General features: G+C 34.0%; 1 protein-coding gene across 1 annotated transcript; it reads right to left on the reverse strand.

Moving 5' to 3' along the window:
• Window positions 1-9,188: 9,188 nt before the first annotated feature.
• Window positions 9,189-11,045, reverse strand: LOC141725148 (cytochrome P450 86B1-like). Its single transcript, XM_074527581.1, has one exon. The coding sequence runs from the start codon at window positions 10,984-10,986 to the stop codon at window positions 9,421-9,423; it is 1,566 nt and encodes a 521-aa protein (XP_074383682.1). The 5' UTR covers window positions 10,987-11,045; the 3' UTR covers window positions 9,189-9,420.
• Between the last annotated feature and the right edge of the window lie 1,902 nt (window positions 11,046-12,947).

Consider the following 12,947-nt stretch of genomic DNA (forward strand, 5'->3'; position numbering starts at 1 on the left):
AGCAGTCTTTGCCATTGGATAAAACTTCACCAGAAACTTTTGCGCAAGATCTTGCCACGTAGTGATGGACCCAGCTGGTTCAGAATGTAACCAGTCTTTAGCCTTATCCCTCAGTGAGAATGGGAAAAGCCTCAACTTGATAGCCTCATCAGTCACGCCATTATACTTAAAAGTGCTGCAGATCTCGACAAAATTCCTTATGTGCATGTTGGGGTCTTCAGTTGCCGCTCCTCCAAAAAAAACAGAATTCTGCACCATCTGAATAGTGCCCGGCTTGATTTCAAAGGTGTTAGCTTGAATAGCCGGATGAAGGATGCTTGACTGAATGTCATCAATTTTAGGCCGAGAAAAATCCATAAGAGCTGGATCAGCTTGAACAATACGATCTCCCATGTTTACTGGTTCTTTCTGCTCAGTTCCTGAATCCGAATCCTCAAAATCTAACTTCTCCGGTGTATCAAGAACTTCGTCTTTCTCCTCAGCTGTATCTAAGGTCCTCTTGCGAGCACGAGAACGAGTTTGCATAAACGTTTGCTAAGGTACCTGAAACACAACCGAAAAGAGTAATTAACTACTACGTCCTAATCACTGAGTCCTAATGACCAATGATGGTAAGTACATAAACTAAACAAATACGCCGAGTCCCCGGCAGCGGCGCCAAAAACTTGTTAGGGCGAAATCACGCACTAAAATTCACGCAAGTATACGCGTTCGCAAGTAATATAGAATACTTTCTAGTTCGTTCCCTCAGAGACTCAGACTAAGTTATTGTCTAATTAAACTCACTCACCAATGTATGATTACTTCTCAATGTTAAGATAACACTTAAAATTGTTGATTAAATATTAACTATAATTAACTACTTAATTAACCACTTAACTAACACTTCAATTTATCAATAATAAAACACTCATGAGATCACAACTTCATTATTACTTCCTTCTATAGCCATTGTTATTACCTTTAGCATGTGACAGTGATGATATTAATCGAATAACACGAAACTGATAAAAGCCAACTTTCATTGTACTAATACCATTCTACCAAACATCCACAATTAAGATAGAAGTTGAATAGTCATCAATTATGTTGAGTTCCTATATGTCTACAGAAATTGACAACACAACGATTTAAGCACAAGTTATTTCTTTTTGATTACATAGGGCAAATAAAACTGTTAGAGTTACCCACTAATTATGCACAACGTACATGAACCTATGCTAGCATGGCAAGTTCTAAATCTCAAGATCCACCATCGCTTCACAAGAGATTAACACCCTATCTTATATGTTCGCGACGCACATAAGACGAATACGCACAACCAATACTAGATATCATGCAATCATCACATACTAAAGTATTAAACAATTAACTAGAGAATTCCATAATAAATCCGTTGCAACCCCATGATCACGATTAGCCCATAATAGAACTTATCGCCATCATGGGTTCATATAAAATCATGATAAACAAACACAAGAAAATAATAACTAAACTAATTATATTAAAACAGAGTACGTCACAAGAGTAAATAAGTCAAAGCAAGAAAACTAGCATCCAACGTTACAACGAAACAAGAATCACAAGAATATATGCTTCCTCTTCGTTGCTGTGTGCTAAATCGGTCTTCTTCCTTATCTCCTTTGCTTCTTGCAAAACACAATCTAAAACATAATCTTCTCTTTCATACTCTCTATGAAAACGTCTCAAATCTACTTATATAATAGTCCCATAAAACTCAGATTACATAGAAGTTGGAAGCCAAACAGAAGTAGAAGTCTAAAATAATATATCTTTTTCCCCGACCCTGCGCGGCCGCTCAGGATTTCTGCGCGGGCGCGCAAGGCTGCTGCGCGGCCGCTCAGCATTGCTGCGCGGGCGCGCAGGACCCTACTGGAAAATTTCCAGGTTTGCTCCGTTTCTTCGCCGTAATCTGCCCGTTCTTTTCCTCTCGCAATGGTGAACACATGCCAAGGCTTATTCTTGATGATTCCTCCTCCAAAATGCAACTAATACCCTGAAATGCATAAACACTAGAAAAACGCATCAAATACACAAAATACTTGATTTCAAGACACCAATTTAAGCCATTTTAAGACGTTCTAAGTGGTATAAAATGCCACTTATCAACGCTCCATCCTTATTTGTTGAGTCTAAGTCTGCAACAAACAAGCTTCCCTTTCTTACTCCTTTAAGAGCAATTTCACCAGTTTTTTTGCTAATAAAAGCACAATCTTCTTTGTTGAAAACAACTTGAAAACCTTTGTCTGCAAATTGACTAACACTTAGAAAATTTACTTCCAATCCAGCAACTATTGCTACATCTTCAATGACAACATTTCCAGAAACAATCTTGCCATATCCCATTGTGAATCCTTTGATGTTGTCTTCAAAGGTCACCAAGGGGCCAGCCATCTCCTCAAATTGTGATAACAGGGCCTTATCACCTGTCATATGCCTGGAACATCCACTATCAATGATCCATATGACCTTCTTTCCTTTGCCCTGCACACAATGAGGATTAAGTGTGTTTAGCTACCCAAGTTGTGTTGGGCACTTTCTTCTTGTTAACTGATTTTACAGAAGTAGAATGAGAATTTTGAGATAAAATGGAATTCATAGACTGTTGAGCATTTTCCTTTTCAGATATAAAACCAATTTTTGATTCTATGAGATCAATTCTCAATTTGTGATAACTCTTCATTACTTTCATATTGCAGGGAATGCAATCAAACTTATCATAGAATGAATAGGGATCATTAGCCTTAGCTTCATTGTACTTGCAGACTCCTTCAGGTGGATTGCTAACAATCTTTTTACAAAGATGAGTTAGGTGATTCATTGATCCACAATTCTCACACCTCTCTCTAGGAGCATATGCAACATAAGAAAAATTATTATTTTTGTTTATCCCAATATTTCCATTTATATTCTTCTTTTTCTTTTTGACCTGTTCAACTTTAATCTCCTTCGCAGGCTCCTTAGTTTCTTGATTGGCTTTTGGTGTTTCAACAGAGATGGAAGACTGAGTTGTCTCATCATTTTTCTTTTCCCTGTCCTCATCAGCTATCTCCTGTTTGATGATCAACTCTTCTTCACTGAAGTTCACCTCACATTCGTTGAACAAAGGTGATTCAAATTTCTTCAAAATAATTGGAACATCCTCAGTTTCAGTTGATTTTCCTTTGTCACTGACAGACTTCTTTTTGTTGTTCAAACCCTCATAATCAAGACCAATGGCAATGTTTGCACATGGCTTGTTCTTTTCATGATATTGGCCAATCAAATCAGAAGCATTTTTGAAGGATTTCAGTTTCACTTCATTCTTCTCCAGCCTTTCTCTCAATACTGCTTCAATTTTATTTGCACACTTTAATTTGTTCTTTAAGTATGCATTTTCTTGCTTAGCAGTATCAAGCTCAACCAGCAACCAGCAACAATTCAGTCTCTTGTTTTTCACTCTCAAGTTTTTCATTGATCTTTTTCAATCTTCTAACTTCCTCATTTGCAGCAACCATGCTTGTATGAATGTGGAACATTTCCGTGCTCATCTTTTCAACAGTTTCCTTATATTGACTCACATTTAAATCAATTGTGGTAAGAGTTGGTACCTGTGATTTAGATGATGAAGAGTCTCCTTGCTCCAAGGCCATGAGTGCATAGTTTCCAACTTCTTCATCCTCATCATTATCTGAATCATCCCAGCTCTTGCCCTCAGCAATATAAGCTTTCCCTTGTTGCTTCTTTAGAAGAGCATCATACTTTGCTTCCAATTCAAGATAGGCTTTGTCTTTCCTTGCCTTCTTTGGTTTCCTACATTCTATAGCAAAATGGCCCAACTCATCACAGTTAAAGCACCTTATGTTTGATCTATCAACAGATCCAGTTTTGTAGCCAGTTTTACTATCAGGAGTGTACTTCCCTTTTCCTTTCCAGCTGCTGTCTTTGTTGAAGGACTGTCCTTTGCTCTTGAAAAATCTTGGTTTCTTCACTCTAATGTTAGAGAATTTTCTAGCCAAGTAAGCCATTGATTTGTCTAGCTCATCAAGCTCATCAAGAGTGTAGAACTCGTCTTCTTCATCCAATTCCAGTATGACTTGCTCTTTAGTGTCATTGACTCTTTTCTCACTTGTAGAAATTTCTGGAGTTTGGGATCTTTGCTCATCATTAGAGTTCTGGCAATCATTCACAATCAGTGCACTTGAGCCGTCCAGTACATATCCTTGACCAGCCCTTAATGATTTCTTTTGAATCATTTCAAGTTCATAAGTTTTCAGAACCCCATAGAGCACTTCCAGTGTGATTCTACTCAAATCCCTTCCTTCTCTGATTGCAGAGATCTTTTGTTCCAAATGATCAGGGAGAGTAAACAAGAACTTCAAATTCACTTCTTCAACATCATAAAATTTATCATGAAGCTACAAGTCATTTATCAGCTTATTAAACCTTTCAAATACATCAGTAATACCCTCCTTTGGTTTAGCCATAAAACCCTCATACTGAGAAATCAATATCCTTCTTTGATTTGACCTAACCTCCTCAGTTCCTTCACAAAGTATCTCAATCTTTTCCCAGATCTGTTTAGCAGTGTCACAGTTGACAATGTTATTATACATTACATTGTCAAGTGACTCAATTAGTATCAGTTGCAAAGCACTGTCTAGGGAAACTTTTTCTCTTTCAGGTTCAGTATACTCAGAGGGATCCTTGGGAGCATAATGAGCTGGAATAACCATATCTCCATCTGTGGTTTCCTCAACTCTAACCACAGGAGTGAAGGGCCGATTCTTGAGGATACCAATGTAAAGGTGATTGGCCATTCTTATAAACAGCAACATTTTCTTTTTCCATAAAGTATAGTTGGCCTTATCAAAGGGAGGAATCTCGATACTACTGATTTTCTGTGTATTCATTTTTCCAAGATCTAATCTGTTTACTTTCAGATTTTGCTCTGATACCACTTGTTAGGTATGAATACAACACAGAGGGGGGGTGAATGTGTTTTGGCTTAAATGTTTACCTTTTGATCGACTTTGGCTTTAGCAGTTGGTTTTATCAAAGATTTAGTAGAATAAATGTTAAACATAAATAACAATGCAAATATGTAAAACAAAGATCTTCAAAACTCACTTAATTTTATATTAAAAATCAAGCAGTATTTTGCTACAAAATCTCTAAGTTCTTGTTTTAGAACTTAGCTCCTTTCTTGAGAGAGAATACAAGATTTTCTATCTAGATTCCTTTTTTTTGACTAGAGGACCAGTGTTAACTTTATAACTCAATTAACTGCTGGTTTACACAGAGGATAATAAATATGCTATTAGCTTTTCTAAACTGTCACTTGTCATTTTTATTTATAGAAAAACAAATCTTCCATTTCTGGCTTAGCATATCTTTAGCATCCCGTGTTTACTTTAATCTCATCTGTCAGTTAATCTTTGCCATTGATCTTGCACATCTCTCAAACTGCTTTTTGTAGACTTGTCAATCCAGCTATGTGAATTGTTTGTTGATTTGCAACCTTGGATATTGAACTGTTCTGTAATTCTATACTTAAAGAAATTTCTTCACTTCGAGATCTCCAATTAAGCTGTAGAGAACTCGACATCTCGATAGGCATGTTGGCTTGTCGATATCTCTGAAACTTCATTTTTGACTTGACTTATCGACAACTCTGAGTTCTCTAGTGAATTTTGATTTATCGATAACTCAGAGTTCTCTAATAGACTTTAGTTTATCGATAACTTAGATTTCTCTAATGAATGTATACTTGTCGATATCTCTGAGTTCTCGAATGAGTATCTGACTTATCGATATCTCCGATAGCATTTCCTGAGTTCTCGATAGACAATTCCTGAGTTCTCGATAGGCAATTCTTGAGTTCTCGATAGGCAATTCCTGAGTTCTCGATAGGTCTTTCTGAGTTCTCGAATGACTTCTCTATAACACTAATTATGTGACTTGTAGAGATCTTGACTTAGAATGTTTTTCACCAAACAGAATTATTCAACTCCAATCTTCTTCATAATTCTTCTGAGGCATGACCTTCTTGGTCTTCTTCCAGATAGAATTCTTAGGCTTGACACTGTTTAGGGAAAAATACACCAGTCTGCTCCATTTACATTTTACAGATATTAAGTGTTAGAAGTATAAATTACAGATTAAGTTTACAGTACAACTAATCTTAGGGTTGTCAGAATGACTTAGTCTTGTTATGATACAGGCATGTCTTGCACAACACATTCAATGATGTACAGAAAAATTAAGAAACAATTAAAATAAAATAGAGGGAATATTATCAGGCCGGTCAAAATTTTGAAACCCGAGTTAAATTTTTATTGCCTATCACTAAAATAAGACTTAATCAATTTATTTCTCAAATTTTTTTTTTCAGAGATGGAAAAATAAATTGTGTAATTAACACAATTCAATAGGTAACTATGACGTTCGAATATTATCCTTTCATAACTTTCAACTAATTTACTATTTTAATGACATTTCTAACTTTAATATGTAATGGGTGAGAAACCAAAATACCCACCATTTGGGTAGAAATACCTAAAATACCAATTGGCGGTACTGTGCGTCCAAAATACCCGTTGAATATACATGTGAGAGATGTGTACCCACCATTTCAAATTTTTACAAACAATACGCATGTTCAACATGCGCATTCACTTTTTATATTTTAGTAAATACGCTTGTTGAACATGCGCATTCTTCTTAAATCAAAAAGTGAATACACATGTGATACATGCGTATTCTTTTATAAAATTTGAATGATTGACTATGCATCCCTAAAATGCGTATTTCGTGGGTATTTTGGACGGTCCGCGCGCATCTGAGCATTTTAGGCAGTTGAATGTGAAAAGTGATGTATATTGGATATTTTTTCATACGTAATCCTCTAAAAAAAATCAACTTAAAAAATAAAATTTCTTTGTTAATATAAAAGATACTATTACGGTTGAAAAGAAATTTAGTACCCTTGATAAGAAAACAAAACAATTGTGTCTCCAAACCTCTATTTTTCAATGTACCCCCATTGCGATTCGGTTGCATCTGGATCCAGCAATTTTGACACGACACGTCTTACACGATATGAAACAATACGAAAATTTAGTGTTTGTGTTTGCTGCAAACAATTTGCCTTTTTAGTAAACGACATGAAAGTACATGAACACGAAAGTACACGGTCGAGATTTAGTGTCGGTTTTGTGTTTAACCTTCGAATACACGACACGACACAAATTATATGACATAAATAAATATTATAATTAAAATTTAATATTTTTTATAAATATATGTAAAATTATAATAAATGTATGCATATTTATTTTTAAAATATTATTTGATTTCATTGTATTGTATAAAATTGAGTTCTAAATATATATTTTCATATATTTTATAATTTTTTACCTAAAAATATTATATTATGATTTATATTAATATTAAATTTAATATATATTAAAATTCAATTAACACGACATACACGACACAAAACGACACGAAACGAAAGTAAACGAACATGAATGTACACGAACACTAAACATGTCGGTTTTGTGTTTGACATTCAAATACACGAAACACGAAAATAAACGACATGAAGGTATACAACACGAACGAATTAACTGGTCTAGTTGCATCACCCCTCATCCAACTATATTATACTCTATTTGTCCCTCCCATTTGTTTATACTTTCCTTTTTGGGATGTCCCTTCCAATTATTGACATTTCAAAATTTTCCAAAAATAGTAAAGTTTTTATAATTTTTAAAATAACTACATACACTACTTCTCTCCACTATATCCACTTTATACATATAATATTAATCAATCTCACTATTTTACTCACTTTTTTTAACATTCTTTCACTACTTTATCATCTTTCTTAAATTTCGTGTCCAACCGAAATGTAAACATTTGGGAGAGACGGATGGAGTATTAAATAACGAAAGTATTACAAAATTTAGGGGTGGTTTAATTGAAAAAGTGATATAGAGTTGAAATAAAAAATTAGGTTAAGATTGAATGATAAGATTGAGGTATCATTTGTAATATTATGTATTTGGTTATATGTTGCTATGAATATATTTAGTTTAAAATATTTTAAAGTATTTAATATTAACTATTTTGAAACTATTATTTTATTATTATTGAAATATATGTTAGTTATTGATTTAATTTTATAAAAAATATTACATTTATATAATAATAAAAATTAATTTCATTCTTAGTACGCCTTTCTCATACCCATTAAAAAAAATTTACAACTTAAATACCAGTCGAAATGGACTGAAACTCATGTATGATTCTGAAAAATCCAAATCAAACGACCCCCTGGTATTAACTCGAAAATGGATAAGAATGAAATGAAAAAAATATATTCAATATTAAAAAATCAAGCGAGTCACAATGTGACATGAGAATTAAAATGAATGCATATACACAAACAGCTATTGTTAGAAGAACCCAACTATGTCTCCTGGGTTTTTTTTATTGAAAAGGGGAATGGAGGTGAGAAAAAAATTTCTTCAGCATGTTTTGTAATTTCTTGCTTGAAGATAAAAGTAAATTTTGAAAAACATAATATAGAGAATTTTTTAAAAAAATTTATGTAACAACTTTTGTCCTTTTAAAAATTCATTAGCTTTACTCTAAATATCGTGTTTGATCCCGCAAGGGTTGGCTCAGTTGGTTAAAGAGAGGAAAACTAACCTCTTGGTCACATGTCCGAATCCCACGGAAGGAGAATTTATGATTATGCCTCCTGAGTCAGAGCATGTCGCTTAAATGAGTTTACTTTGATTCACGTGGTTTGCAGGCTATTATGTGAACCCGTAGGTTTACCCAGTGCGCACCCGAAGGGTAGCGGCTGCGGATTACCTACGATAAAAAAAATATCGTGTTTGATAATTTTTATGTCAAATTAGAGAGAACTTAAAACTAAAACTACACTTATGGAGGTATAAAAATAATTACTCACTTTGTCCCATTTTTCTTGTTGATCAATTAAATTTTACATTTTATATTCAATTAATTCAAATAAATTAATAATTATTATAATACAGGTGTTAGAATTAAGATATTAATATTTTATTTTCCCTTTTATTCCCATATTAGTTATCTGGGACAATTATTTTGAGACAAGAGTAACAAAACATGAAAACAGTAGACTGAGAAAATCCTGAGGAAATATTAAATTGCATTCTGAGACTCCTGCATTTTTCAGGAGAACGGAGAGGAAGGTGATGCATTTATGCATCATCCTACGATTGTTATACAAAAATTAAAACAAAAAACGGGCTTTACAACATTTCCAACAGGAAAACAAACCAACTTAATTACGCAATCACTCCAATTAACGTACAACAGCTATTTATTCCATTATTACCATTACAATTACAATTCTTAAATGAATTAATTTCGGGGAACAAGATATACCATAAGCCCATTCTTCATGTAAAGTGTGGTAGTTGTTTTGGGCACAACTTGAAATCCTTCAACTACTTTGATTGAATACCTTGACAGAACAGAAGCACTCACCATTTTCATCTGCATGTAAGCAAATTTCTTACCAACACACAATCTTGGCCCTCCATTAAACACAGCATACTTGAATGGATTTTCACTCACAAATGCACCTTCTTTGATCCATCTCTCCGGCTTATATTCACCACAATCACTTCCCCACACCGACTCCATTCTAGCCATCGAAAATATACTGTACAGAACTTTTTCACCGCTTTTTACTGACGTGCCATCCGGAAACACATCATCCTCTACAGCTTCTTTGAAATCAAATGGAACAGGGGGATAAAGTCTTAACGATTCAGACAATGCTGCTTGTAGATACACCATTTTCTGTAGCTCTTCTGTTGTGAACACTATGTTATTGTTCTTCACTCCTTTATGGCGAACACTGATGATGTCATCAATTTCTTGCAGAATGTTTTTTTCCACTTGGGGGTTTAGAGATACCAGCCAGAAAAACCAAGCTAATCCCACTGAGCTGGTGTCTCTACCTGCTAATATAAAGCTTATGCAAAAATCTTCTAACAATTTATCTGAAAAATGACCATTTTTACCTCCTTTTTCCATGTTTATAAGCCTTGACAACAAATCAGATTTTTCATTCAAATTTATGTTGTGATCATGTTGCGCCAATTCTTTCTTCCTCTCTTGCACCGTCCTCTCCGCAAAATCATGCACAATTTTTGCTGATTCCTTGAGCCTTTTCTCACACCCCAAGTCCAAGAACTTCAAACCCTTCCACACAAATGGAGGCATTATAAATCTGCATAAAGTTGATTCAGTGGCCTCCTCGAAAGCTTTAGCAAACGGAACATCTGGCAGTCCAATTGACATGCACCCTGGATCGACACCAAAGGCTGCTACACAAATGTTATCAAATGTAAATCGAAGCAACAATTCTTGTAAATCAATGCAAACCTTGGACTCCACCAAATTTTCCAGCACTTTCAGAAGCTTATTGTGCACCAAATCGTGCATGCTTTGTGTCGAATACTCCACGAATCGTACGGAATGCATAACAGTAGCTGCAGCTTGTCTTTGATGCTTCCAGGATTGATCATCAGCATTAAAAATACCTTCTCCAAGCAACTCAGAGAATCTTTCCCTGTAATATTTCCCTTTGGGGAAATTATTAAACTTGGACTTCAACATGTATTCAATCTTTACAGGATCAGCTGTTACAATACCGCGAACTCCACCAATTGTAAGACCTCTAAACGGAACCGTACCTCGATTATCAATTAAAGATTTGGTGATCCATTCATGAAGGTTAGTACAATGCATGATCAATGACGGAAAGATTCCGAACACTGGCCATAACATTGGACCCTTAGAAGTGAGTTTTTGAAGTATGGAGCTAAAAACAAATAGACAAAACAATGAAAATGCAATGTCAGATAAGTTGAGTGTTGTGAGTGCAGAGAAAAAGAAAAACTCCATACTAGTGCTCATCTTGAAATGAGATAATCTTGAAATAACAGCGAGTTGGTGGAATTTATAGAAGAGATTAGCAAAGTTTTAGATAGTAGTACCAAAAAGCTTTTAATACGGGAGATGCAATTTGCTTAATAACAACCACATGCATCGTGACTTGCCATCTACTTGTACTACTTACTTACTAGTGCTACTACGACTATACTCTGTGACTATATATGTGCTGCTCAAGGTCTTACTTGATGCAGACATATATGCAATTATACAAAGTCTGTTTAGCCATGTTTTGTTAATTTAGTGAATAAAACAAAGCTAGAATTTACGTGTTAATTATTAACTAAATTTTGAGATTCACCGGACAGCATCTGAGCCTTAGCTATCCGACTGTCACGTAACGTTTTTGACAACATTCTGCATTTATGAGAATAATAAGTTAAAACTTAAAATTAATAATTAAATTAATATTTTCTTATTAAGTATGAAAAATAGAGGGATTATTAACGTCAAGTCATTTCATTTCTGACTTCCTGCGTAGCACTAGATAGTTCCGTAACTGAATATGAGTTCAAAAATGTGTGTGGGTGTGTGCGATTTTTAGTTTTTATCATGTTCTTTCAAGAAAATATTAGCCTTAGATTAAGTGTGTGCTTGATGTGTCGAAACTTAAATAAATATTGAAACAAGAACATAGAAATTAATCTGACTTCAATCTAATTACACTATTAATAATATTTTGCATGCTTAACATAAATAATTTGAATAATAAAAATTGTCTGTTCAATATTTTATTTATCATTTTATTTTTCTTCTTAAATTATCTTCAAATTTCACTGTAAATTTGGTAAATATTGTACAGTACTTAGAGGTACAGGTTCTTCAGTTTTGTGTCCGAAAAAAAAAGTCTGCATGTCGGTTTTGATAAATGAATTTGTCCCATATATTATGTGTCCATATCCTATTTTAATACAAAATTAAGGATGATTTTTCAATACTATCCTATATTTAATGTTCCAAGGTTTTAAACTCTATTTGCATTTTCAATATATTAATTGAGGATATAAGTTGAATTTTTTTTATCCAAGCTAGCATTTTAAAAAAAAATAATCAATGAAATAGATTTTGTGGCGACGGAGACACAATAATTCCATATACACCCATACAAATTATATCAATTAAAATATGTCAAATTCATACATTTTTAACATTCATTAAGGGCACACGAGACCTTTTGTTAATCATAATGTTGAAATTTGGGTAGATCCCCAAGTCACGCAAAAAACGAAAATTTGGGAATGTACAGGACTAAAACAGGAGGAGTAAAGTTTAAAGAGAAAAAGATAGGCACTATACTTGCTCATAAAAGGCAATTTCCGAGGTTACTTTTGACCAAAATGAGTCATATATTTGACCCCGCTATAAAAGAGAGTAAGAGTACTGCGGTTTCTGAGGGATTTTATATATGGTTTTTTTCTTTCTTTCTTTCTTTCTTTTTAAAAGAAACATATGGGTTTTTTCTAGTTGTAATCACTAAGTTCTAAACCGTTTATATTAATTCTCAACCACTTCTTCAGCTTATAATTATGTATGTATGTACAGCACTAGTTAAACCTCTTATTCTTACTCCTCACCTAAGATTCAACAATCAAACCCCGTTCGTAAAGACTTTTCAGTTTTACTTGTACGTGTTTTCGATTTTTTTTTACACAGTATAGAATTAAGTTAATTTAGTTTGCATGACAATTAACGACAATAGAATTGTTAAAAATTTTAATTTACGAAAAGAATACGAATTACAAGTTGCATGTACAATGACATTAAGCTGAAGCCGGGCCTTTTACAATTACAAGTATACAGATCAATTCGGTTCAACCATATCCCTGTATCCTCCGGAAACAGGTAAATCACTGAAGAGCAAGTTACTAATTAAAAACTTCAAACTTCTGGGAAGGTTCTTACCTATCGAAACCAGCGACTTGCAA

This window comes from Apium graveolens, chromosome 5, assembly GCF_009905375.1.
Source record: "Apium graveolens cultivar Ventura chromosome 5, ASM990537v1, whole genome shotgun sequence".
Classification (NCBI taxonomy): domain Eukaryota; kingdom Viridiplantae; phylum Streptophyta; class Magnoliopsida; order Apiales; family Apiaceae; genus Apium; species Apium graveolens.

Bases quoted from the DNA above. Each gene is read 5' to 3' on its own strand.
- LOC141725148 (XM_074527581.1), bottom strand. From the start codon at position 10,986: ATGAGCACTAGTATGGAGTTTTTCTTTTTCTCTGCACTCACAACACTC.